The following is a 27,977-nucleotide window of genomic DNA, read 5'->3' as shown; positions in this document are numbered from 1 at the left end:
ATGAATTTAACTCATTGATATTTTTAAAACCAAAGAAAAAAAAGGATTTTACCACATCCAATGGATTTATAAAACTCACCACACTGCTTTCTAATTATTAATCTAAACAAATAATGCCTTAATGTCACCATGTCCCTGTAGTGCTTCTCCAGTGAAGTGCATTTCTAAGAAGATACTTGAGCCACCAGGAGCATCCCGAGATTATCAGGGGTCCATGAGATTAGCAACGGGAGTCCGCAAGCTACTTTCAATATTTCAAAATGCTTTCAAAAGCAGTCCATTTACCCAGGGTAAAACTACACAGGCTAATGACAAAGGTCTTTGTTTTAGCTAAAAGTATATCTACTTCAACTTGTATGTCGGGGGCAATGTATACAAACTGTACTCTGGGAAAATGCAAAACAAGTAAACATAGAAAGCCAAGCTAAGTGTATTCTAAAAAAGCAAAGATCAAAATAGCTTCTCCATTTTTCCTGTGAATTCTTTCAGTGCATTATATATAGCAAGGTAAGTCTTGTACAAATAAGTACAATGGGCTCCCTTGTTAAGGGAATTCAACAAGAAGCTGGACCACCCCACTGTAAAGGGCAGAACCCTAGCAGACACACAGCCCTCTCTCAATCTTCCCAAGTCAAGGAATCCAGAAACGTGGATAAGCTTTGTCTTTAAAATGTCTTCCAAAAGTGCTTTTCAATGAGGGCTTGACTGGTCTTGGGGACAGGGGCGTTCTTTATGGGGTGGCACTATCCAGAACTAGGCAAGAGCATCACATACCATTCAGCACCCTGGTCCAGGTGCACCAAGTCCTAGGAAGGCTGGCAGTCACTGTGATAACTGAATATTTGCAAACACACCTAGAGGCAGTACTGCCCCCACAGATGAGACACCTGACTCCTTCCAGAAAAGATGAAACCTGCAGAGTAGCTGATCACCATAATGAATGACCATCAGATGAAGGTCCAGCCAGACCACAGCATGGCAGAACAGAACAGACATATTGGGCTTCTCAGGCCACTGAAAGCTTTCAAAGAATTGTGTCAAAAATAATAAGGCCACTAATCAACTAAAATGGACAAAAAACCTGAATAGACATTTTCCCAAAGAAGATATACAAATAGCCAACAGGTACACAAAAAGGTGCTCAACATCACTAACCATCAGGGAAACGCAAATCAAAACCACTATGAGAGGGGCTTCCCTGGTGGTGCAGTGGTTAAGAATCCGCCTGCCAATGCAGGGGACACGGGTTCGAGCCCTGGTCCAGGAAGATCCCACATGCCACGGAGCAACTAAGCCTGTGTGCCACAACTCCTGAGCCTGTGCTCTGGAGCCTGTGAGCCACAACTACTGAGCCCACACGCCGCAACTACTGAAGTCCACGCACCTAGAATCCGTGCTCCACAACAAGAGAAGCCACTGCAATGAGAAGCCCATGCACCGCCATGAAGAGTAGCCCTGCTCACCACAACTAGAGAAAGCCCGCATGCAGCAACGAAGACCCAACACAGCCAAAAATAAAAAATATATATAAATAAATAAATAATTTTTTTTTAAAAAAAGAAAAATCAATGTAACACATTATATTAATTTAATAAAGGACAAAAGCCACATGATCATGTCAATAGATGAAGAAAAAGCATTTAACAAAATCCAACACTCTTTCTGGATTTTAAAAAATAAAATTAAAAGAAAAAAAACCTCAACAAAGTCAACAAAGAATAGAAAGGAACTTTCTCTGATAATGGCATCCATAAGAAAGCCACAGCTAGCATCACACTTAATGGTGAAAGACTGAATGTTTTCACCCTTAGATCAGGAGCAAGACATGATCATATATAGAAAATCCTAAGGAATCCACAAAACAAGTATTAGGTCTAATAAATGAGTTAGCAAGGGGGCAGGATACAGGATCAGTACCTGAAGGACTGACCAATACTTGTTACTGCATTAATGGAAAAACCATTTCAATCTGAATAAAAATGTAGTTTAATTTAATAGGTTTGTGCTAATGTTAATTTCTTAGTTTTGACAACTGGAGTACAGCTAAGTAAAATGTTAAAATTAGAGGAAGGTTGGTTAGGGGTATACTATTTTTGCAACTTTTCTATAAAGTCTAAAATTATTTCAAAATAAAAAATTTAAACATTTTAGAAAACCAATTAGTTCCAATTGGAAGATGCTAGTGATCCAAATCAAGCATTTCTCTCTCTTTCCTATATGAGTTGTACCACTGGGAAACCAGGCAGTAGATGAGGGGAAGAATTTTTTTATGAAAGTATTCCCAATAATAAATGAAAGAATTAGACCACCATCATTTCACAACCACTAGCAAATAAATGGACGTACGCAATGATCATCATGGCTGCTAACATCACAAAAAGATGGACCAAGGAACTTTATGTTCCTCCTGATGGAAGTGCACCACCTACGCTTGTGGTTTTGACCAAAAAAAAAAAAAAATCAAACCTGAACCTGATGAAACTCTGATAAAGCATTGAGACTCACCTACCACTTCACAGGAATTACAGTAGAAAGAAATATGTTACATGATCCACAGGAAAGGAATCAGCAATATTCAAGTTATGCGAAACCCTCCAGGACAAATAACTCAGTTTCTTCAAATATATTTTGCAAGGGGAAAAATAAATAAAACAAATTGCAAGGGGTAAAAAGAGAGAGAGAGAGAGGGAGAAAGGGAATTTTAAAGGAAGAAATCAAAAGAGTAAAGGAGCCCTAAAAGACAGATCAGCCAATTGCAATGAGGCCACCTTATCTGGATCTGATTCAAACACACAAATTGAAAAAAAAATATGGCATTTATGAGACAAGTGGAAATTTGAACATTGATTGGGTATTTAATAATATTAGGAATTAATATTAATTCTTTATAATAATGGTATTGTAGTTTAGGTTTTTAAATAGTTGTTGATTTTCTAAAGATAAATGCTGAAACATTACAGAAGAAATGTCCTGATGTCTGGGATGTGCTTCAAAATAAAAGGGGGTGAGGGAGTGAGGGCAATATGGATAAACAATGTTGCCATGAGGTGCTAACTGTTAAACTAGGTGATGGAGACACAGAGGTTCCCTATCTGTGCACTGCTCTTTATCTGTGTAAATAGAATGCAACTGGAAATCAATAACAATGAAATTTGGGGAAGTCAGCAATATATGGAAATTAAAACATTCCTAAATAAAATGGGTCAAAGAAGAAATCACCAGGGAAATTAGAAAATACTCTGAGATAAATAAAATATTGAAGGTTTTGTCTTTTGGGGTTTTTTTAAATGAAGCATACTGCTCTAGGAGGTGGAGATGACAAGTACAAGAAAACTACAAACATGGAGTCGGAGCAGGATGACTCTGGGCTCAAGCCATGGCACTGTCATCTCCTAATAGGGAACCCCTAAGGCAGCTATCAAGCCCTGAAGCTCAGTTTCCTCATCTGTGAAATGGGGATGTGAAAATAGGACCATCAGGATGTTAAGATGGAACTGTGCACTAAGACACTTGGCTCATATTAACAAGTATAAAAAGAACCTTCCCATGAACAAGACTAACTCCTGAGGGCAACCAAGTTTTTAGGGAAAGATAGGTTCTTTTTCTATAACTGGACCCTATTCATGACTCATGAAAGGTATCAAAAGAAAAATTATTTCAAAAAACCATGTGAATGGCAATGTCCAAATATTATTCCTCAAGTATCCCCCAACCTAGCACACCAGAGGGATGTCCCTGCTTAAAGAAGACTTGCATTGTCCTGATATGTCCCTGTCCCCTGGGTCTTGCACTGGTACCTCTGCTTCTTCAAATCTTTTACTCCAAATAAGACAAAGATGCTGTGCTTTCCAGGGGCAAAATGTTTCTGCTGCTGGTGAGGAAGAGACTGGGCTCTCCAGGAAAGGGAGGAAAGGAGGACCAAGACAAGATAAATGGACAGAAACAAAAGGAGAACTTTGTCAGGTCCCATTTCAGGCTCTTCTGAAAAAACAAATCATGAAGCCCAGGGTAAGCAAATTGGACAGATAACCCTGATGAGCTGGGGAAACAAAGCGAGAATCAAAGGAAAGGGAAGAGACAAATATCAGAGTAATTCCAAGATAAGCATTAGAGTACGCCCTGACTACCTGTTTTCCCAAAAGATGGTGGAAAGACACCAAGATGCCATACTCAAGTCCAAGAACAGAGCCCCCAAAGCCCAAAAGATTCAGGGAAAAGTCATCTTGGGTTAATTCATGCAGAAACGCTGCTGTTTCCATCATCCTAGAGACAGACACTGAAAGGTGCCTGTGTTTGAGTTATCTCAAAGCGTATGGAAGCAAAAGGGAAAAAACATTACACAAGAACCCAGGCAGGGTTTGGGCAGAGGGTGGGGAGCCCATAGCACAAGGGTGCCAAACTCTCCCAGGGCCACAGGATCAGGGCCAGAAGGGGCACGTGGACCTGGGGCCAGTACCCCACTTGACTAGTTAGGAAATGGAGTGCAGGTGAGGCAGGGGGGCTTGTGCAGAGTCTCGGCCAGGCAGGACCCCCACCTCAAGCTGTGCCACTCTGAGGCTCATTCCATTTCTGGCAGCAAGGGCGAGGTTTCTGGTTTTAACGTGTTACACCCCCGCCCTGTGGTTGAAGAGGTGGATGAGTGCTTGGACCCCTGCTTCCGCCCTTCACCTCTCTTGGGCAAATCCCCTTCCAGGAATGTTTCTTCTTAAATTTCCCCCCAGCTCCTCCTCTGATAACCATGCTCTGCTTTCCCACCACCAGAACCGCCACTCTCTGGGCTGGCTCTGCACTCCTGTCCCCTCTCCTCTCTCAGTCCCACCTGCCTTGGGACCTGTGGTCATTCGCTGCCCCCTTCCTCCCAGCCCCTGGTGGCGCCTGCCCTGTCCCAGCTGGATGCTCGCTTGGTACTGGAGGTGGATGCCTGCCAGCTAAAGTGAACTCCAAGCCCCCCAGCAACAGAAACCTGAGGTCACATTGGGAGGGAAGGGGGACAGAACTCAGTCATCCCCTTTCTTTCCACCTGTGCCCAGAAGGAGGTGGCTTCTCCAGCCAACTGTCACCAACACCAGGGAGGTCTACGTGACCAGAAAGGGCTTCCATGCCTCCCCCATCGCACTAGCCCACAGCCGAGTGATGCTCAGACTGACTTTCCCCCAGGGTGGGGGCCACAGGCAGGACCTGAACCCCCAGGATCACCCACTGCGCTCTTACCCTGCTGGCTCAGGAGGGTTTTCCTAAACACAGCCTGAAATCCAGGAGGTGATACCGTGGGCTCAGGCCGTGGAAATAGGACCTCCACTCAGGTTTGTTCGTGCAAACCAAGCCGTGATGTGGACACCAGCTCTCCCACCTCCAGAGGCTCAGCAGCCCAGGGGTGGGGGGAGGAGAACCTGGGAACCTGCACTTCCAGCAAGCCTGATGGGGGATTCTCACAGAGAGGGGACCCAAGGACTCCGTTACGGGGACACACCACATAAATAACGGTACAAATCATTGATGCACTGCACGCTCCAGTCAGAACACAGAGAAGCAACCCTCCAGAGACACTGTCAACAGGTCAGGCTTCCACAACTAAAGTCTGCTCTCACTCTGCATTTACATGCACTTGACTGAAGCCCCATTTCACAGCCACCAGAGCAGTGACACAACACAGGACAGACCCTGACTGTGCACCACTGTGGGGCCACTGCCTCTGTAGTCACCAAAGGCCTTGAATGAACTCTGGCCTGACATAAAATGTCATTTCCCAGGCTTCTCTGGCCAGCCTCAGTGCCAGCTCTCTGAGATCCTGACTTCAAGGCCATACACGTCCCTGTGCACAGGTTAAGACCTGGTTGCAGTCTCAGGGGGCCCTGACTCTGTCACGTGCGCCACGCTCCCTGGTCCTCAGACTCGTGCGCTCTGCAGGGAGTCTCCTGAGCTGCCTCTCTGGGCTAGCAGCCCCACCCAGGACCCCCACGGACATGCCCCATGGTGCAATCAGTCCCCACGGTAAGCTCCAGGTGAAACCCAGACTCTCCCTTCTCCAGAGCCTGGCCTGGGTCTGGCTCAGTGAGGAAGAGCTCAGGGTGTTGGTTTGAGCCGATGGGCAACAGCAGCAAGGCAGCCACATGCAGCGTGGAATGCAATCGGAGGACGGGGAGGGCTCAGACATCCACAGGACTCAAAGCCTAGGCCGGAAAACACCCATCCCAGACTTTCTGGGCCCAGAGAAGTTTGACCTGGCTTCTGAAAAGGGATGGCTCTCCTCCAGACAGGCCTCCTCTCCACACACAGCTGCCACCATCTCACACCCACGGAGCCTCCCCAGGAAGAAGGCCAATTCTCTCCCCAGGAAAGCATTCAAGGAATTTGACTTGGGAACTGAGAGGTTCTGGGGAACTCCTCCTGAAAGCACCATTATCCCCAAGGCCTTGCCCCCGAGGACTGTACCCAGCTTTTGAGAACCCAGGTCAGGTCAGGGCAGAAGGGGAAGAGAATGCGGATGGGTGGGTCCACGAGGAAGATGAAGGTTTCAGAATCCCATGAAGCATTCCAAGGCCATGGAGTCCAGAGATTGCTTTGGGGTTCCACTCTGAGTTTTCTCATGGGCATGTTGGGGGTGATGGTTGTTTTAAGGGTTAATTGACTTCATGGGTCGAAAGCACTTTGTCAGCTGAAAATAAACTGTTTCTTGAGGCCTAAGTATTCCTAAAAAGGAGGCTACAGGAGCTACCAGCTGAGTAATAACAAGAAGTGATACATGTGTAAAGACTAAAACCTGGAGCCCCATTGGGGTCATGGTGAGCAGAACAGACTGGAGTGCTGGAACGGGGGACCCTGAGGACATCTGCGTAAGGGTGCCCCCTCCCTTCTTGGCTTCAGGAGCCTGGGGAACAGGAGCCAGGAAACCCCACAGCCCTTTCTATCAATGTCATGCTTGCTGACTGGACAACGGGTACCCCTTGATGGCAAGCAGGCAGCATTACTCAAAAGTGGGTCATGATATAAGCATCACCTCTGTGCTAATTAAATACACAGATTCCTGGGCCCAATCCCAGATGAGCCTGTCAGATGTGTTGGGGACTGGAGCCTGAGAATTGTTAAATTGTTTATTCTTAAATTCAAGTTGTTAAATTGTTATTTTTAATAAGCTCCTCAGGCTGATTCTTATATAAATTTAAGAAGCACAAGCACCAGAATATTGTAAAAGCTGTAAAGTCGGGAAGACCTGGGTCAAATTCTAATACTACTACATAGCAGCTGTGTGGCTTTGGGCAAGCTACTTAACCTCTCTGAACTTCTGTTTATTCATTTGTAAAATAAGTATAAGGCACAATCAGTGCTGCTGGGAGGGTCAGAGATACTCAAAGGCATTCATGGTCTTCGTCTAAACTATCCTAAGAGGCAGGAATAACCATGGCCCACTGAGAGTACAAGGGGCTTCCTGGAGTCTGCTCACATGTGATGGTGGCTGAACAAGGCTAATGTCCTTCACCTCAGAGGCCCATATCAGCCCCTACACCGAGACTCAAGCAAAGACAACAGGAGGGAAAGATGGGCTGAGCTCTGGATGGAGGCCAAGACCATCTGCCTTCCTGAGGGGTGCGGTCTTGAGGTGGACTCCACTACTAGACACAGCTCCAAGATGGGTATGCAGCCAAGTGGCTCTCTTGGGGTGGGGAGTGTAAAGAGAGAAGAGACAGAAGCATCCCAGACAGGTCCCGCCTGATGATCCAAAACTTTAGGGAGGTGCAGGGAGAGAGAAGGAGCAGGAGGAGCCCAGAGGAAGTACATTCCTTGGTACTAACTGTGGACAGGACTTGAAAAACCCCTCAAAGCCTCAGTCTTTCCATCTGGAAACTGGGGTTAATTTTTAAAAAACTAAACAGTCAACTATGGGATGGCACCTAGCTGGGTGGCCTGCTCACAGCTCACGTCAATGGATGGACGCCGCTGTTACTACTCCTGCCCTTTTAACTGGTCTCTGCCTGGCATGTCAGAACTTGGCGGCAGTTTCACTCTGTTGCCCCAAGACGAAATGTTATCTAAGACCGAGCTTTACATTCATTCCTGTGTAGGTTGTTAAAGTCGTTCAACATCCTGGCGCTTGGAGCCTGGCTGAAGATTGAGGCTGGGACTTCAGGCTGGGGCGCCCGGGGAATAGATTTCCCTCCTTTTTACTTATAAGGCAGGAGCGGCTGGGAATGAGGACGCCCAGCTGCCTCTGGATTCCAGCCCTGGGATCCCTAGGCTCAGAAGCGGCGTCTGAGTGACAATCAAGGACAGGGTACCCCTGCACCCCGACATCTACGGTTTCTTGTTCTCCGCGACCCGAGTCGCAGAGTTCCGGCTCGGCCCCCGGCCCCTCGAGGCCCGGCCCTCCGCCCAGAGTTGAGCCGCTCTCTCCGGGCCTCCCCACCCCGTGCCACTCACGCCGCGCCCAACGCCAAGTTTCCGAGAGCGCCCCGGCCCTGCGCGGACCCAGCGCCGCCCCGCCCGCTCCGCTCACCTGCTGAAGACGAGGCAGCCCAGGTGGTTGATCTCTTGGTCGGAGCGGTGACGGCTGTAGTCCTCCCACAGGTCCTTGAAGGCCGTGACCGCCAGAATGAAGAGCACAGGCGCCAGTGCCAGGCCGGGCTGAAAGGCGTTCACGGCCGGCACGAAGTTGAGCAGCGCGATGAAGACGAAGTACACGTTGGCCAGGCGATGGAACTGCTCGAACAGGTTCTTGGGCAGGAAGGACAGCAGAGTGTACTTGGTGGTCTTGAGCCGGTTGTCGGCCAGGTGCTGGGAGCCCCCGCACCGCCGCCGCCGCCGCGCGCCCTTGGCCGCGCTCGCCGCGGGGTCTTCGGCGCCCGGGGGTGGCAGCAGGTTGGAGCGCACCGTGCGCGTCCTGACCTCCCTGCGCTGCCGCCGCCGCCGCCGCCGCCGCCGCCGTCCCGGGGGCCCGGGCTCCTCAGCCGCCGCCGGCTCCCGCTCCATGGCCGCGTGTCGCCGCGCCCGGCTCCTCCGCCGCTCGCGCCCGCCCGCGCCAGCCTCCTAGGTGATCATCGCCGGCTGCCCGGCGCGGCGGCGCGGGCTCCCCGCCTGCGGGACGCACAGAGACGCGGTTAGCGGCCGCCCCGCCCAGCCCAGCCCAGCCCAGACCGCCCCCCCGCCGTCGGGGACGGGCGCCGCACAGAGACCCCTTGTCCTCGCACCCTCCCGGGCCTTTCCGCCCCGGCGGCTCCCGGCCCCGCCCCGCGCCGCGCCCAGCGTGGGACACCGCGGAGAGCGGGAAACAAAAAGCCGAGCTGGAAACTTTAGAGCGGGTTAGTTTCGTTTCCCAGAAGCATCAGTTCGGTCCCAGCACATTGCAAACGCGCCCCGCCCCCGGAGAAGAGAGGAGGCGGCAGAGTGTGGGAGGAAAGGACCGCAGCCCCCCTAGGCTGGCGGGCTCTTCCCGAGTCCGTGCAGGAGGCTGCGAGCCTCCTGGAATCAACTGGAATCAAAATTCAAATGAACCAGGGCATACCAATGCTCCGATTTTTATGTCTTATTTACCAAGGACATCTGCTCCTGGGACCCCAAGAGGATTCTTCGTTGCCTCTACACTCTTCCTTACCCTGCCCTTTCAGATTCACTTCTTGGGTGAACTAGACTTTGAACTTTCATGATCATCACTGCCTTTCCTTACTTCCCTAAATAGGAATTTTTTTTTCTTTTTTTCCCCTTAATTGAAGGGAGGAATATTTCGCTAAGCAAAGGCAGGCTTTGGTTTGCTCTATTTCCGTCTATTTTTCTCTCTGGTAAACCCTGAGGGCCAAAATATACCTTGTGTGCTCTGGTTCTGAAGTGGCCTCTATGACCCAGATGGTGACGGGGCGTTGAAGATGGTTGTTGGAAGGGGAAGGAGGGGCCCAGGAGGGTGTGGCAGAAGTGTCTGTTGGTGCAAAGGGCTCCCCTCAGTATTCATAGGGAATCAGAGAGAGCAGTGTGTGAAGGGTGGGCAGAGGCTGGGTATGGCAGAAGGTATGGGGAGTCCCAAATGGGGACAGTAAGACTCGTCTCCGGATGTACTACAGCCAGCGGTGTCAGTTTGGCCACTTTAGAAGTACAGATGTGAGAAGAAGGGATTTCTTGCCCAGGAGACCATGGCTGGGAATTTGGGTGAGAGGAGCACTTTCGGGTGCTGCCTATCTGGATTTGGGGAGCTGCTGGCCTCCTCCTCCTCCTCCTTCAGGCCAGCCCCTCATTTCTCTTACTGCATTGGGACACTATCATCTCCCAAGGGACCACCTCAGCAGCCTCTGCTGACCTGAGTTCCTCCCTCAGGTGCCTGCTGACAAGTCACTTCCCTGGCTTTGCTCAAATCACTTACCTCTTCCCCATGACGCTCTCTCAGGATGGTCCTCACCTCCCGTACCCTGGCTTACACCCCATCCAGTCAGGCCAGGGGCTCACATCTCTACAGGGAACCTTGCCATGGACCACAATATTTACTAGAATCCAGCTTGAGGAGGGTAGAGTGACAGGTACTAAGAAAATGATCCATGTCATCGATCAAGCCTGTTTCCTTCCACCATTCCTGGGGGTACCATATTGATGTGTGGAGGCCCAAATCAGAGAAAATTTTGACTGAAGTGCCTGCATTTTCAGGGAAAGAAATCAGATCTCACAGTGGACCAGTGGCATCCCAAATTGAGTATTAACAGCCCACAAAGGACCACAATTTCCCTGGTCTCCAGGGACTAACTCATGGATCCACATTTTCCTCTATCCCCCAACCCAGCGAGGTCCCAGGGCCTGCTGGTTCCCTCCATTTCCCATCCCTACAGTATCCCCAGGGTTGCCCCAGAGCCTCTGGGTGGGTCTCCCTGCCTTCCAGTCTCCCAGCTACAGCCAGTCCCCAGGTGGCCAAAGCGGTTACTTGACTTCCTTGACTACTTCAATTCATTTCCTTACCCGGGAGCTTACAGGAGTCCCCTGCTGCTTACAAAGTCAAAGGCTGGCTCCTCAGGCAGAGATCCCTTGAGACCCTCAGGGAACAGGCACCAACTTGCTAATTTAACTCTGCCCCTCCCTCCTCCCCACCAGCCCCAAGGGAGAGGTCTCCTTACCCTTCTCAGAACAGTCCTTGTTCGTTCCCATCTATGTTCCGCTCTAAGGTTCCAAGATTCTGTGAGTCACACTGCTCCCTAAGCGGGGAACCTCTCCCCACCTGCTCTTCACCAATCCAAATTCAGTATTTCCACTAAGGTCTAGTTCATCTGGCCTCGAAGTTTTCCACACCGCATGATCCATTGAACCTCATGGAATTACTTCTATTCTGACATATGTGTAGTGGTATGTAAACCTCTCTTAACTGCTCTGCAGGGGTTTTGGGTTTGGATGTCTTCTGTCAGCCAAACTCTCAGACTCTTAGCTGGGCCAGGACCAGGCTTGGATGGACTCCCAGGCTGGCCGTCTGGACCCCTGAGTTCTAAGGAGGCCCTGCTGCTGACCCCCGGGCAAGTCTCTTTCATTAGAATTGTCTCACGGATCTAACATTCTAGTAGAAGAGGCAGTGTGATATTGTGATCTATAATAAGAAATATATATTTGGTCTTTGTCTCCATTTCTGGTTTCTGGCACAGAGCTCCTAATCCCTTGGAATTTCCTAAGTGATAAGAGCTATAAAGGTGCCTTGATATTCATAGCAAACCCCTTTCAACCACACCTGGGTTTATGTTAATGAAGTGACTTTTAGAAAGCCCCTAAGGATGGGGGCAATTGCCAGGGAACCATCTAAGTGATTAGAAGGTTGGAACTTTCAGCCCTCTGACCTCTGGGGAGGGGAGGGAGCAGGGGGGTTGAATAAATTACCATTAATCAAAGGTTTTAATCACTTTTATGTAATGAAGCCTCCATAAAAACCCAAAGGACTGTGTTTGGAGAGCTTCTAGGGTGGTGATCACGTGGAGATTCTGGGAGTGTCGAGGGCTCACAAAGGGCATGGATACTCTGTGCTTTCCCCGCACCTTGCCCTGTGCACCTCTTCCAGCTGGCTGTTCCTGAGTTATATCCTATTACGATAAACTGGTAATCTAGTTAGTAAAATGTTTTCCTGAGTTCTGTGAACCACTCTAGCAAATCAGTCAAACTCAAGGAAGGGGGGTCTTTGGGAAACTCCAGTCTATAGCCAGAATCTATAGCTGATCTATTGTCAGAAGCACAGCTGACAAACCTGAACTTGTGATTGTCTCCTGAAGTGGGAGCAGTCTTGTGAGACTGAGCCCTTACCCTGGGGGATCAGATGCTCTTGTCAGGTAGATAGTGTCATAATTGAGTTGAACTGTAGGACACCAGCTGGTGAATTCCCACACACACATATTGGAATCGGTGTCCCATAACAAAGGCAGCCACTAAACAGGACACTCTGGGAACACCACTAAGTCCCTGCTCTCTGGAACACTGTGTTCTCCTGTGGGAATTCCAACAAGGCGGGCACAGGAAATGGAGGGGCACGGGCAACCCGGCGGGGAGGGGTGTGCTTGGCTTACTGTAGCTAGGGCTGTCGGAGTGGGCCTCTCCTAGGCAGCCCTGAGCAGAGGCTAAGGAAACAAGCTACACAGATGTCTGGGAGAAGAAATGCCAAGTGCAGGAGAGGGTGGGGTTCCGGGCCCAGAAGATGGGCTAGGTGACTAGAGCCCCAGGGTGGGCTCTTGGAGGGCCTGGAGGATCACGGAGATCATTTTGGCTTTTAGCTGAGTGAGAGGGGAAGCTAGGAGGGGTTTGGGTGGAGGACTCACGTGACTGGACTCAGGCTTTCAAAGATCATCAGCTGGGGCTTCCCTGGTGGTGCAGTGGTTAAGAATCCACCTGCCAATGCAGGGGACATGGGTTCGATCCCTGGTCTGGGAAGATCCCACATGCCACAGAGCAACTAAGCCCGTGCGCCACAACTACTGAGCCTGTGCTCTAGAGCCCACTAGCCACAACTACTGAGCCCACGCGCCACAACTACTGAAGCCCACACTCTCTAGAGCCCGTGCTCCGCAACAAGAGAAGCCACCACAATATGAAGCCCGCACACCGCAACGAAGAGTAGCCCCCGCTCGCCGCAACTGGAGAAAGCCCATGTGCAGCAACGAAGATCCAACACAGCCAAAAATAATAAATAAATAAAAATAAAATAAATTTATATAAAAAGAAAAAGATCATCGGCTGTTGTGTGAATAGAATGCAGAGGAGTGAGAGCAGCAGAGAGAGGCCGTCAGAAGCCATTGCAGTGACCCTGGACAGGGGACGGTGGCTCAGGCCGGGGTGGCCATGGTGGAGACTGGAACGCGGCTACTCAAGCAAGCAGAATCTGCTGGTGGCCTGGGCGTGGTGTCTGAAAGAAAGAAGGGAGTTGAGGATGTATAGCTAAAAACTTGAGTTCCTGAGGCAGGACAGTGTGGGGGACGGGGGGAGGGTGCTGCAGGTGGGCACCGGGCCCAAGAGCCGAGGTGCAGGAGGCAGGGGTGCACAGGTGCACACATCCCAGCTCAGCAGGGAGGCCCAGCCAGAGATGTCAGTCTGGGGTCAAAGAGCAGGATGTGGGTGCAGGACAGCATGGCTGGGAGTGGGATTGGGGCACAGGGGCCAGCGTGAAGGGCTTCACCTGCCTTTGGAAGGGACAGGCCTCTCTGGATTCGTTCCAAGGGCAACAGGAAGCCACGGACTGCCCCAAGCAAAGGCATGAGATGAAAGAATCTGATTTTCCCTTTTAAAAGATGGACGATGGACTTGGAGCCCAGTGGGAGCAACCAAGGCAGTGTACTAAATAGGAGGTGGCTTAGACCCAGGCAATGGATAGACAGTAGAAAAATTGGAAGTATGTCTTCCAGGTACAATATGTCCCTTACATAGAGACCTTAAGTTGCAAACTTTCAAAGGTGCGAACATGTGTTCACGTGTCCAATCATGTAAGTTAGTTCATGTGTCTTGTGTACATTGGTTTTTCCACCACTTTATGCTGGAGGTAGAGAAATATTGCTTGGAGAAGGATGTCCCATTCAACATTCTTTTGCTGCTTGACAACGCTCTGGGCCACCCCCCATTCATGGACGACTTTCATCCCAACGTCAAAGTAGTGCATCTGCCATCAAATACTGCATCGCTCATCCAAACTATGCACCAGGAACTTACAGCGACTTTCAAGAAATATTGTTTATGTCACACTTTTCATCAGACAGTAAAGGTGAGTGATGAATCAGGAACAACCTTGTGACAATTTTGGAAGGACTATAATATCTACAAGGCCATAAAAAACATTGACTTTGCTTGGCGTGAGGTTATGGCCGTCACCATGAATGGGGTTTGGAAGAACTTTGCCTGCAATTTGTTCATGATTTTCATGGATTTGAGAAAGTGGATGAGGAGTCCAAATAGGTCTTCAGCAACTTAGTGACCCTCAGCGAGAAGCTGGAGCTAGATCTGCAAGAGGACGACTTCATTGAACTCCTTGCTGTGCAACATGAGGAGCTTACTAATGAAGACCTGATGGATTTGGGGGCCCAGAGAAAGGACACAGAGAAACAAGAGGAAGAAGAAGTAACTGAAGAACCGAAGAGATTTACGACGCAGGAAATGGCAAGGGGATTTTCCTTATTTGAGGAGGAACTGCTAGTTTTTGAGGCACAGGATCCAAATGTAGAACAGTACACGATGGTTGCAGCAGCTGTTCAGAATGCCATCCAGTGCTACCATGTAATCTATGATGAGAAAAAAAGAGCTACTACCCAGACATCACTTTTTCAAGAGGGTAGATAGAATTGAATCCAGCAAGCAACCAGAACCTGTGCCATCAGCATCAGGTGTGAGTGAAATTGCAGCTTGCCCTCCATCTCCTATTGCTGGCGATCCTTCAGCTCTACCATCCCCCACCTCCTCTCCCTTCTCCAGTCAGTAACTCTTCTTGCCTGTTCACTCGATGCCAGCCCCTGTATGCCAGCTGTTATACTGCACTACTGTACTTTTCAACGTACTATACTGTAAGATTAAAAATGATTTCTTTATTTTTTGTGTTCGTTTGTTTTTTATGTATTATTTGTGTGAAAAGTATTATAAACCTATTATAGTACAGTACTATATAGCCGATTGTGTTAGCTGGGTACCTAGGCTAACTTTGTTGGACTTACGAACATGCTCTTGGAATGGAACGTGTTTGTTTGTAGGGGACTTGCTGTAGAGTTAATTGATTGGCCAACAGGTTGGATGTTTGGATGAGGAAATGAGGTGAATCAAGAGTAACACTTAAGAGTTTAGTTAATAACTTGGGGATGAAGGGGAGCAGAGTATGCCACCCTAAAATATGCCACTTTGGCACATTGATTATTTTGAATTAAAGTTACTTGAGAAACAGCCAGTGCAAGAAGGACACTTTGACCCTCCTTTGTCCCCCTGAAATCAGGAAATAAATATCCCATGTGAAGATACCCTCCCTGTAACAGGAGGGTAGAAAGCATACTTATCACCAGAAATAGGGAATTTAGAGGAGTTCCCTAGTGGTCTAGTGGTTAGGATTCTGGGCTTTCACAGCCATGGCCTGGGTTCAATCCACGGTTGGGGAACTGAGATCCCACAAGCCACGCAGTGCTGCCAAAAAAAAAAAAAAAAAGAAAGAAAGAAATAAGGAATTTTAGGACTGAGAAGGCTATATACACAAACCTTTTTACTTCTTCACCGTTTACTCCCTGATCCTAAACCCCTTTGTGTCATCAATTCTTCACAAATGCCTTCTTTGTCTAAAAGGTCTAAAAGCTGCCTGCTTTGGTCGCTTCTTTGAGTCTCTTTTTTTATGTACAAAAATTAAATGTGTTTTTCTCCTATTAATTTGTCTTATGTCAGTTTAACTATTAGACCAGCCACAGGACCTAGGAGGAAAGAAGGAAAAGTTTTTCCATCCCTAAAGGGAAGAACAAGTTTGGAGAAGAAAACACAAAGGTAGCATACCCCATGCTAAGTGTGAGGTGCCTGTTGGACATCAAACAGATGCCAAGTAGGCAGTGAGATACTGAGGTCTCAACATCACAGGAGAGGCCAGCACCAGAGATATAGATCTGGGCAACATCAAAAGAGACCTGTAGTTTAGAGCTATGTGATGAGAAGCTGGTACCTACAGACAGAGCATAAATAGAGTGTATAGAAGAGACCCTGGTGTGATGTTCTCACTGAACAACGTAGAGAATTGAACGAGGCAGTCCTGAAAACTGTGTCCAGCTTTCAGGTACTGAGAATCAGCCCCTTTGATGGTGTGATGCTTGCTTAATTAATACTTCTGGACTAAGTGACAATCACATTCTCATCGTTTTAAACTAACAACATTTGTTTAATATTTACTCTGTGACTGCGCCTAATTTTTTAAAAAAAGGCATAAGAGAGTTTGAAATGTGAAATGTATAAAAACAGGCACAGATGCTGGCCATTTATTAATGAGGCACAGATGCTGGCATTAATAATGTGATTTTAAATAAATGTTAATTAATTAACATTTATTTAAAAATTATCAAAGTATAAAGCTGTGGAATATTAGAATAGATTAATTCGTTAATGATCCATGATAATGTCCCAAATCCCAGAAATGCCAAATTCGCCGAGACTCAAGTAAACATTTCTATTTTAGAATGCTTGCCTGTGCACAATTTGTTCTCCTTTTCTCCAAACTAAATTTCTTGTGAAAGACAGATGATATTTTTTTTTAAAGATAAATATATAGTTGTTCTGGGAAACTGGGGAAAGTATCTTCAGAAGATAGAAAGGGATGCCTGGAGATATAAAGCAGGTGAAAGTGGGTTGGTGAGGAAGTCTAATAAATATAAGGGAATGCATTATATAGTCAAGTAGGCAAGGATGCTTTTTAAAAAGTGTTTTCCAAATATACCCCCTGGAAAAGTCCCAAATCTGAAGAGAAGGTCTGGGAGCACGAGCCGTGCTGGGGCATCTGGGGAGGCAAGGAGGTCCATCATTCATGCATTATAAGGACGAGGGTGCTGCTCTAGACCCCAGGCCTGTTATTTCTACTAGTTGCCCTCACTGCCTGATGCACATGAGGGACCCCTGGTGAGCTTCAAAATCACACCAACACCCAAGTCTCACTCCAGACCAGTTATATGTGGGTGATTCTACATGCAGGTAGGTTTAGACTCTGGTCTACATCTGCAGTTGTTAAGTATGAACTTATTAAACAGTCAAGAGTCACCAGATTCTTGAGCAGAACTAGTAACATGAGAGAAAGAAAACAACTCCACACAAGTAAGTTCGTCCTCTCTGAGAGAATACAGACCCAACACAGAACACAGAATAATAACATTAAAAATCATTATTATCCTTGGCTCGCAGAGAGAGTGTCCAGGAAGCCCGTGGCAAAAGGCTGTCAAGGTAATAGCAGAGATTAAAGAACTTGTCTGAAGTTAAGGAACTTCTGGAGCGAGAGGCTTAAAATTTGGATGCATACTGTTTCTTTAAAAGCCGTGTGGATGAAAGCCTCTTGGTGCTCCAGCCAGGCATCAGGCCTGTTCTTCTGAGGTGGGAGAGCCAACTTCAGGACACTGGTCCACAAGAGACCTCCCAGCTCCACGTAATACCAAACGACGAAAATATCCCAGAGATCTCCATCTCAACACCAAGACCCAGCTTCACTCAACGACCAGCAAGCTATAGTGCTGGACACCCTATGCCAAACAACTAGCAAGACAGAAACACAGCCCCATCCATTAGTAGAGAGGCTGCCTAAAATCAGAGTAAGGCCACAGACACCCCAAAACACACCACCAGATGTGGACCTGCCCACCAGAAAGACAAGATCCAGCCTCATCCACCAGAACACAGGCGCTAGTCCCCTCCACCAGGAAGCCTACACAACCCACTGAACCAACCTTAGCCACTGGGGACAGACACCAAAAACAGCAGGAACTACGAACCTGCAGCCTGCAAAAAGGAGACCCCAAACACAGTAAGATAAGCAAAAGGAGAAGACAGAAAAACACACAGCAGATGAAGGAGCAAGGTAAAAACACACAAGACCTAACAAATGAAGAGGAAATAGGCAGTCTACCTGAAAAAGAATTCAGAATAATGATAGTAAAGTTGATCCAAAATCTTGGAAATAGAATAGACAAAATGCAAGAAACATTTATCAAGGACCTAGAAGAACTAAAGAGGAACCAAGCAACGATGAAAAACACAATAAATGAAATTAAAAATTCTCTAGAAGGGATCAATAGCAGAATAACTGAGGCAGAAGAATGGATAAGTGACCTGGAAGATAAAATAGTGGAAAGAACTACTGCAGAACAGAATAAAGAAAAAAGAATGAAAACAACTGAAGACATTCTCAGAGACCTCTGGGACAACATTAAATGCACCACCATTCGAATTATAGGGGTCCCAGAAGAAGAAGAGAAAAAGAAAGGGACTGAGAAAATATTTGAAGAGATTATAGTTGAAAACTTCCATAATATGGGAAAGGAAATACTTAATCAAGTCCTGGAAGCACAGAGAGTCCCATACAGGATAAATCCAAGGAGAAACACTCCAAGACACATATTAATCAAACTATCAAAAATTAAATATAAAGAAAACATATTAAACACAGCAAGGGAAAAACAACAAATAACACACAAGGGAATCCCCATAAGGTTAACAGCCGATCTTTCAGCAGAAACTCTGCAAACCACATGGGAGTGGCAGAACATATTTATTTATTTATTTATTTATTTATTTATTTATTTATTTATTTTTAATTAATTAATTAATTTATTATTTTTGGTTGTGTTGGGTCTTCGTTTTTTTCTGTTCGAGGACTTTCTCTAGTTGCGGTAAGCGGAGTCCACTCTTCATCGTGGAGTGCCGGCCTCTCACTATCGCGGCCTTTCTTGTTGTGGAGCACAGGCTCCAGACGTGCAGGCTCAGTGGTTGTGGCTCACGGGCCTAGTTGCTCCACAGCATGTGGGATCCTCCCAGACCAGGGCTCGAACCTGTGTCCCCTGCACTGGCAAGCAGATTCTCAACCACTGCACCACCAGGGAAGCCCGGCAGAACATATTTAAAGTGATGAAAGAGAAAAACCTACAACCAAGATTAATCTACCCAACAAGGTTCTCATTCAGATTTGATGGAGAAATTAAAACCTTTACAGACAAGCAAAAGCTGAGAGAGTTCAGCACCACCAAACCAGCTTTACAACAAATGCTAAAGGAACTTCTCTAGGCAAGAAACACAAGAGAAGGAAAACACCTACAATAACAAACCCAAAACATTTAAGAAAATGGGAATAGGAGCATACATATCGATAATTACCTTAAATGTAAATGGATTAAATGCTCCCACCAAAAGACACAGACTGGCTGAATGGATACAAAAACATGACCCATATATATGCTGTCTGCAAGAGACCCACTTCAGACGTAGGGACACATACCGACTGAAAGTGAGGAGATGGAAAAAGATATTCCATGCAAATGGAAATCCAAAGAAAGCTGGAGTAGCAATTCTCATATCAGACAAAATAGAATTTAAAATAAAGACTATTACAAGAGACAAAGAAGGACACTATATAATAATCAAGGGATCGATTCAAGAAGAAAATATAACAATTGTAAATATTTATGCACCCAACATAGGAGCACCTCAATACATAAGGCAAATACTAACAGCCATAAAAGGGGAAATCGAAAGTAACACAATCATAGTAGGGGACTTTAACACCCCACTTTCACCAATGGACAAATCATTCAAAATGAAAATAAATAAGGAAACACAAGCTTTAAATGATACATTAAACAAGATGGACTTAATTGATATTTATAGGACATTCCACCCAAAAACAACAGAATACACATTTTTCTCAAGTGCTCATGGAACATTCTCCAGGATAGATCATATCTTGGGTCACAAATCAAGCCTTGGTAAATTTAAGAAAATTGAAATCGTATCAAGTATCTTTTCCAACCACAATGCTATGAGACTAGATATCAATTATAGGAAAAGATCTGTAAAAAATACAAACACATGGAGGCTACACAATACACTACTTAATAACGAAGTGATTATTGAAGATATCAAAGGGGAAATCAAAAAATACCTAGAAACAAATGACAATGGAGACATGACGACCCAAAACTACGGGATGCAGCGAAAGCAGTTCTAAGAGGGAAGTTTACAGCAATACAAGCCTAACTCAAGAAACAGGAAACATCTCGAATAAACAACCTAACCTTGCACCTAAAGCAATTAGAGAAAGAAGAACAAAAAAAACTCCAAAGTTAGCAGAAGGAAAGAAATCATAAAGATCAGATCAGAAATAAATGAAAAAGAAATGAAGGAAACAGTAGCAAAGATCAATAAAAATAAAAGCTGGTTCTTTGAGAAGATAAACAAAACTGATAAACCATTAGCCAGACTCACCAAGAAAAAAAGGGAGAAGACTCAAATCAATAGAATTAGAAATGAAAAAGGAGGAGTAACAACTGACACTGCAGAAATACAAATGATCATGAGAGATTACTACAAGCAACTCTATGCCAATAAAATGGACAACCTGGAAGAAATGGACAAATTGTTAGAAATGCACAACCTGCCAAGACTGAACCAGGAAGAAATAGAAAATATGAACAGACAACTCACAAGCACTGAAATTGAAACTGTGATTAAAAAATCTTCCAACAAACAAAAGCCCAGGACCAGATGGCTTCACAGGTGAATTCTATCAAACATTTAGAGAAGAGCTAACACCTATCCTTCTCAAACTCTTCCAAAATATTGCAGAGGGAGGAACACTCCCAAACTCATTCTACGAGGCCACCATCACCCTGATACCAAAACCAGGCAAAGATGTCACAAAGAAAGAAAACTACAGGCCAATATCACTGATGAACATAGATGCAAAAATCCTCAACAAAATACTAGCAAACAGAATCCAACAGCACATTAAAAGGATCATACACCATGATCAAGTGAGGTTTATTCCAGGAATGCAAGGATTCTTCAATATACGCAAATCAATCAACATGATACACCATATTAACAAATTGAAGGAGAAAAACTATATGATCATCTCAATAGATCCAGAGAAAGCTTTCGACAAAATTCAACACCCATTTACGATAAAAGCCCTGCAGAAAGTAGGCATAGAGGGAACTTTCCTCAACATAATAAAGGCCATATATGACAAACCCACAGCCAACATTGTCCTCAATGGTGAAAAGCTGAAACCATTTCCACTACGATCAGGAACAAGACAAGGTTGTCCACTCTCACCACTATTATTCAACATAGTTTTGGAAGTGTTAGCCACAGCAATCAGAGAAGAAAAAGAAATAAAAGGAATCCAAATCGGAAAAGAAGAAGTAAAGTGTCACTGTTTGCAGATGACATGATACTATACATAGAGAATCCTAAAGATGCTACCAGAAAAAATACTAGAGCTAATCAATGAATTTGGTAAAGTAGCAGGATACAAAATTAATGCACAGAAATCTCTTGCATTTCTATACACTAATGACGAAAAATCTGAAAGTGAAATTAAGAAAACACTCCCGTTTACCATTGCAACAAAAAGAATAAAATATCTAGGAATAAACCTACCTAAGGAGACAAAAGACCTGTATGCAGAAAATTATGAGACACTGATGAAAGAAATTAAAGATGATACAAATAGATGGAGAGATATACCATGTTCCTGGATTGGAAGAATCAACATTGTGAAAATGACTCTACTACCCAAAGCAATGTACAGATTCAATGCAAGCCCTATCAAACTACCACTGGCATTTTTCACAGAACTAGAACAAAAAATTTCACAATTTGTATGGAAACACAAAAGACCCCGAATAGCCAAAGCAATCTTGAGAACGAAAAATGGAGCTGGGGGAATCAGGCTCCCTGACTTCAGACTATATTACAAAGCTTCAGTAATCAAGACAGTTTGGTACTGGCACAAAAACAGAAATATAGATCAATGGAACAGGATAGAAAGCCCAGAGATAAACCCATGCACATATGGTCACCTTATCTTTGATAAAGGAGGCAGGCATATACAGTGGAGAAAAGACAGCCTCTTCAATAAGTGGTGCTGGGAAAATTGGACAGGTACATGTAAAAGTATGAAATTAGAACACTCCCTGACACCATGCACAAAAATAAACTCAAAATGGATTAAAGACCTAAGTGTAAGGGCAGACACTATCAAACTCTTAGAGGAAAACATAGGCAGAACACTCTATGACATACATCACAGCAAGATTCTTTTTGACCCAGCTCCCAGAGAAATGGAAATAAGAACACAAATAAACAAATGGGACCTAATGAAACTTAAAAGCTTTTGCACAGCAAAGGAAACCATAAACAAGACCAAAAGACAACCATCAGAATGGGAGAAAATATTTGCAAATGAAGCAACTGACAAAGGATTAATCTCCAAGATTTACAAGCAGCTCATGCAGCTCAATAACAAAAAAACGAACAACCCAATCCAAAAATGGGCAGAAGACCTAAATAGACACTTCTCCAAAGAAGATATACAGATGGCCTACAGACACATGAAAGAATGCTCAACATCATTAATCATTAGAGAAATGCAAATCAAAACTACAATGAGATATCATCTCACACCAGTCAGAATGGCCATCATCAAAAAATCTACAAACAATAAATGCTGGAGAGGGTGTGGAAGAAAGGGAACCCTCTTGCACTGTTGGTGGGAATGTAAATTGATACAGCCACTATGGAGAACAGTATGGAGGTTCCTTAAGAAACTACAAATAGAACTACCATACGACCCAGCAATCCCAATACTGGGCATATACCCTGAGAAAACCATAGTTCAAAAAGAGTCATGTACCAAAATGTTCATTGCAGCTCTATTTACAATAGCCAGGACATGGAAGCAACCTAAATGTCCATCGACAGATGAATGGATAAAGAAGATGTGGCACATATATACAATGGAATATTACTCAGCCATAAAAGGAAATGAAATGGAGGTATTTGTAATGAGGTGGATGGAGTTAGAGTCTGTCATACAGAGTGAAGTAAGTCAAAAAGAGAAAAACAAATACAGTATGCTAACACATATATATGGAATCTAAGGAAAAAAAAAAAAGCCCATGAAGAACCTAGTGGCAAGACGAGAATATAGACACAGACCTACTAGAGAATGGACTTGAGGATATGGGGAGGGGGTGGGGTGAGATGTGACAGGGTGAGAGAGTGTCATGGACATATATACACTACCAAACCTAAAATAGATAGCTAGTGGGAAGCAACCGCATAGCACAGGGAGATCAGCTCTGTGCTTTGTGACCACCTTAGAGGGGTCGGTTAGGCAGGGTGGGAGGGAGGGAGATGCAAGAGGGAAGAGATATGGGAACATATGTATATGTATATGTATATGTATATGTATATGTATAACTGATTCACTTTGTTATAAAGCAGAAACTAACACACCATTGTAAAGCAATTATACTCCAATAAAGACGTTAAAAAAAAAAAAAAGAATGCTTAAAAAAAAAAAAAATTATTATCCTTAAAAAAGATCCCAAAGTCCAGCCCATGTATAGAATTGCCATGAGAAAGAAGCAAGTAAGAAACAATAAAGTAAAAATTGGGCTTCCCTGGTGGCGCACTGGTTGAGAATCCGCCTGCCAATGCAGGGGACACGGGTTCGAGCCCTGGTCTGGGAAGATCCCACATGCCGCGGAGCGGCTGGGCCCGTGAGCCACAATTGCTGAGCCTGCGCGTCTGGAGCCTGTGCTCCGCAACAAGAGAGGCCGCGATAGCGAGAGGCCCGCGCACCGCGATGAAGAGTGGCCCCCGCTTGCCACAACTGGAGAAAGCCCTCGCACAGAAACGAAGACCCAACACAACCATAAATAAAATAAATTAAAAAAAATAATAATAATAAAATAAAGTAAAAATTGAAAATAGTAAAAGTTTTGGAGCAAAGGCAGGGCTGGTTACATAGTTTTTAAAAACATAATACACAATGTGAATGTACTTGCTGTCACTTAACTGTACACCATAAATGGCTAAGATGGCAAATGTTATATTTATGTATATTTTATCATAATTTAAAAAAAAATAATAGAGGGGAAAATTAGTAATCTGGACGGTAAACTGAGGAAATCTTTCAGAATGTAGGGCATAAAGACGAAGAAATGAAAAGAGCAGAGAAGAGGCTAGAAATGTGGAGGATGGATCCAGAAAATTCCCTCCCAGATGCCTGTGCTAATGGCTGACAAGGTAAATTGGACCAACGCTTCAGAGGACATCTAGAAAAAATGGACAAAACATTAATAGAAAATCTGTTTGGAAGCATCAGAGAGTGAACAAAAAGCAAAGGTAATGAGGCCAGGACCCAGAAGGAGGAAGACATCAGAGAGCAGAGTCTAGCGTCTGGGACAGGACTCTGCAGACCCCTCTCCCTAGCAGCCTGGCTTGTCCCCTCCCTGCTCTGACTCACACCTGATGTGCTGTTTGTGGGCTCTCTTCTGCAGCTCAAGACCTGAGCTCCACCTGGCCGGGCTTGGGGGCTGCCTGGTCACTGCTGCCACGCATCCTGATGCCAGGAGAGTGCCTCACAGGGCTGCCTCTGGAACATACTCAGCAGATAAACATTTACCTTCCTCACGTGGTGGAAAAACTGCAACACTCTTCCACAGGAGGCAGATTTTGAATACAGATTTCTATATTAGTCAAATTGATATTCAACTGTCCTGGCAATTAAATGCATTGCCAGACATTCAAAAGTTCAGAGAGGCAACCATTCATGCTTGTTTTCTGAAAGAAAAAAAATGTAGCTTACTATTTGTGGTAATATATCTATAAAATGAACATAATCTGCCTTTATATATTAGTGTTATTTTTCTACTTTCTACATTTAGAAAATATAAACTAGAATAAGTGACTCAGGAATAAGACAACTTTTATTTTTATAGAAGTATAGTTGATTTACAATGTTGTATTAGTTTCAGATTCTTTTCCCTTATAGGTTATTACAAAATGTTGAGTATGGTTCCCTGTATACAGTAGATACTTGCTGGTTACCTATTTTATATATAGTAGTATGCATATGTTAATCCCAGATTCCTAATTTATCCCTCCCCTGCTTCCACTTTGGTAACCATAAGTTTGTTTTTTATGTCTGTGAGTCTGTTTCTGTTTTGTATATAAGTTCATCTGTATCATTTTTCTTCGTTCCACACATATATTTGTCTTTCTCTGTCTGGCTTATTTCACTTAGTATGATAGTCTCTAGGTCCATCCTTGTTGCTGCAAATGGCATTATTTCATTCTTTTTTATGGCTGAGTAATATTCCATTGTACATATATATATATACACACACACCGTATCTTGTTTATCCATTCATCTGTCTATGGACATTTAGGTTGTTTCCATGTCTTGATTATTGTAAATAGTGCTGCTGTGAACATTGGGATGCATGTATCTTTTCAAATTAGAGTTTTCTCCGAATATATGCCCAGAAGTGGGATCCCTGGATCATATGGCAACTCTTATTTTTAGTTTTTTAAGGAACCTCCATACTGCTCTCCATAGTGGCTGCACCAATTTACATTCCCACCAACAGTGTAAGAGGGTTCCCTTCTTTTTTTAAATTAATTTATTTATTTTTGGCTGTGTTGGGTCTTTGTTGCCATGCGCAGTTTTTCTCCAGTTACGCTGAGCGGGGGGTACTCTTCGTTGCGGTGCGCAGGCTTCTCATTGCGGTGGCTTCTCTTGTTGTGGAGCACGGGCTCTAGGTGTGTGGGCTTCAGTAGTTGTGACTTGCACGCTCTGTAGTTGTGGCTCACGGGCTCTAGAGTGCAGGCTTAGTAGTCATGGCGCACGGGCTTAGTTGCTCCAGGGCATGTGGGATCTTCCCAGACCAGGGCTCAAACCTGTGTCCCCTGCATTGGCAGGTGGATTCTTAACCACCGCGCCACCAGGGAAGCCCAGAGGGCTCCTTATTCTCCACACTCTCTACAGCACTTATTATTTGTAGATTTTTAAATGATGGCATTCTGACTGGTGTGAGGTGATACCTCATTGCAGTTTTGATTTGCATTTCTCTAATAACTAGCAATGTTGAGCATCTTTTCATGTGCCTGTTGGCCATCTGTATGTCTTCTTTGGAGAAATGTCTACTTCTGCCTAATTTTTTTTTAAATTTTTATTTATTTATTATTTTGGGCTGTGTTGGGTCTTCGTTTCTGCACGAGGGCTTTCTCTAGTTGCGGCAACTGGGGGCCACTCTTCATCACGGTGTGCGGGCCTCTCACTGTCGCGGCCTCTCTTGTTGCGGAGCACAGGCTCCAGACGCGCAGGCTCAGGAGTTGTGGCTCACGGGTCTAGTTGCTCCATGGCATGTGGGATCTTCCCAGACCAGGGCTCGAGCCCATGTCCCCTGCATTGGCAGGCAGATTCTCAACCACTGAGCCACCAGGGAAGCCCCTGCCTAATTTTTTATTGGGTTTTTTTTTGTTTGTTTTTTGATATTGAGCTGTATGAGCTGTTTGTATATTTTGGAAATTAATCTCTTGTCAGTTGCATGGTTTGCTAAGAAAACATTTTGAATAAATTAGCCAGCCCCAGAAGATCTTGAAAGTGTCCTCAGAAATCCATCCTCCAAAAGCACCAAATGGAGAACATTTGACAGACAAATTCTGCTGAAACTTCAAATAGTTTAGTTTTAAATTGTATTCATAATATAGTATAGAAAGATATTGAGACCCTCTCAATTGTTCTACAAGGCTAGCAAAACCCCCATTAAAATCAGAACGTGTAATTGTGAAGGAACCGTCTATAGTTTATTTATAGTAATATGTATAGGTATAAATATTGGAAAAGAAAAAGGCACAGTTTACCACTCTTTGCAACATCATGGTTTGTATCCAAGAAAGTGGTTAGTAATACGTCCAATGGCAAGATAAAGACATACAATCAGCAGGTTTCTCATATACAACCAAAAGTCAATTGGAAAATGTAATGAATCAACTAACAGGCCTCATTTTTAGAATAAATATAAAATACCTAATGAAAAGCAATTAAAAATCTGTTTGGGCTGTATGCAAATAAGCATAACAAACCCCGACAATAGCAGCAGTAGGATCTAACCTTTGGGGAGCAGGTAAGACCTGATCGGCGTGTGCTGATCACTTTATAGCCTTTATCTCCATCATCCTGCCCTGAGGCAGAAGGATATTTACCCCAATATTAGAGATGAGGAACATGTGAACACGTGGCTGGTGAATATGACTTTTTACTGAGGTGATAAAGGAAGATCTAAATAAAGATAGAAGTATGCCGTGTCCCTGGGTGCATCTCTCAAATTAACCTGTTGATTTTGTGCATTTTACAAACTAATTGCAACTGGATTTTTTTTCAACTTGACAGATTGAATATAAGTAACTGAAGAATAAATGAAGATAAATATGAAAAAAATTTTGGAGATAAGAAATTAATAACGTACTGCATTGACAAAAATTAAGAAGCCAAACAATACTTAAAGCTTTTGAGAATGTGGACTAGATGGAACTTTTTTTTTTACTCAGTAATTTTTTAAATTTAAGTATAGTTAATTTACAGTGTTGTGTTAGTTTCAAGTGTACAGCAAAGTGATTCAGTTATATATATGTATATACATATTCTTTTTCAGATTTTTTTCCATTTATAGTTATTACAAGATATTGAATATAGTTCTCTGTGCTATACAGTAGGTCCTTGTTTTTTATCCATTTTATATGTAATAGTTTTCATCTGCTAATACCAAACTTCTAATTTATCTCCCCTCCTCTCCAACTATTCCCTTTAGTAACCATAAGTTTGTTTCCTCTGTGAGTCTATTTCTGTTTTGTAAATAAGTTCATTTGTATCTTCTTTTAGATTCCACATATAAGTGATATCATATGGTATTTGTCTTTCTCTGTCTGACTTACTTTACTTAGTATGATAATCTCTAGGTCCATCCATGTTGCTGCAAATGGCATTATTTCAC

General features: G+C 44.6%; 1 protein-coding gene across 1 annotated transcript in view; it reads right to left on the bottom strand.

Moving 5' to 3' along the window:
* Positions 1 to 9,075, bottom strand: part of ATP10A (ATPase phospholipid transporting 10A (putative)) — a 177,775-nt gene extending 168,700 nt beyond the window's left edge. Inside the window, 1 exon segment of the mRNA XM_036844164.1 lies at positions 8,492 to 9,075. Within this exon segment, the coding sequence (XP_036700059.1) occupies positions 8,492 to 8,964 (473 nt within the window). The 5' untranslated portion in view covers positions 8,965 to 9,075.
* Between the last annotated feature and the right edge of the window lie 18,902 nt (positions 9,076 to 27,977).

This window comes from Balaenoptera musculus, chromosome 2 (assembly GCF_009873245.2).
Source record: "Balaenoptera musculus isolate JJ_BM4_2016_0621 chromosome 2, mBalMus1.pri.v3, whole genome shotgun sequence".
NCBI lineage: Eukaryota > Metazoa > Chordata > Mammalia > Artiodactyla > Balaenopteridae > Balaenoptera > Balaenoptera musculus.
Note: the sequence above shows the minus strand (reverse complement) of the source record. Positions and strands in the feature narration are given on the sequence as shown.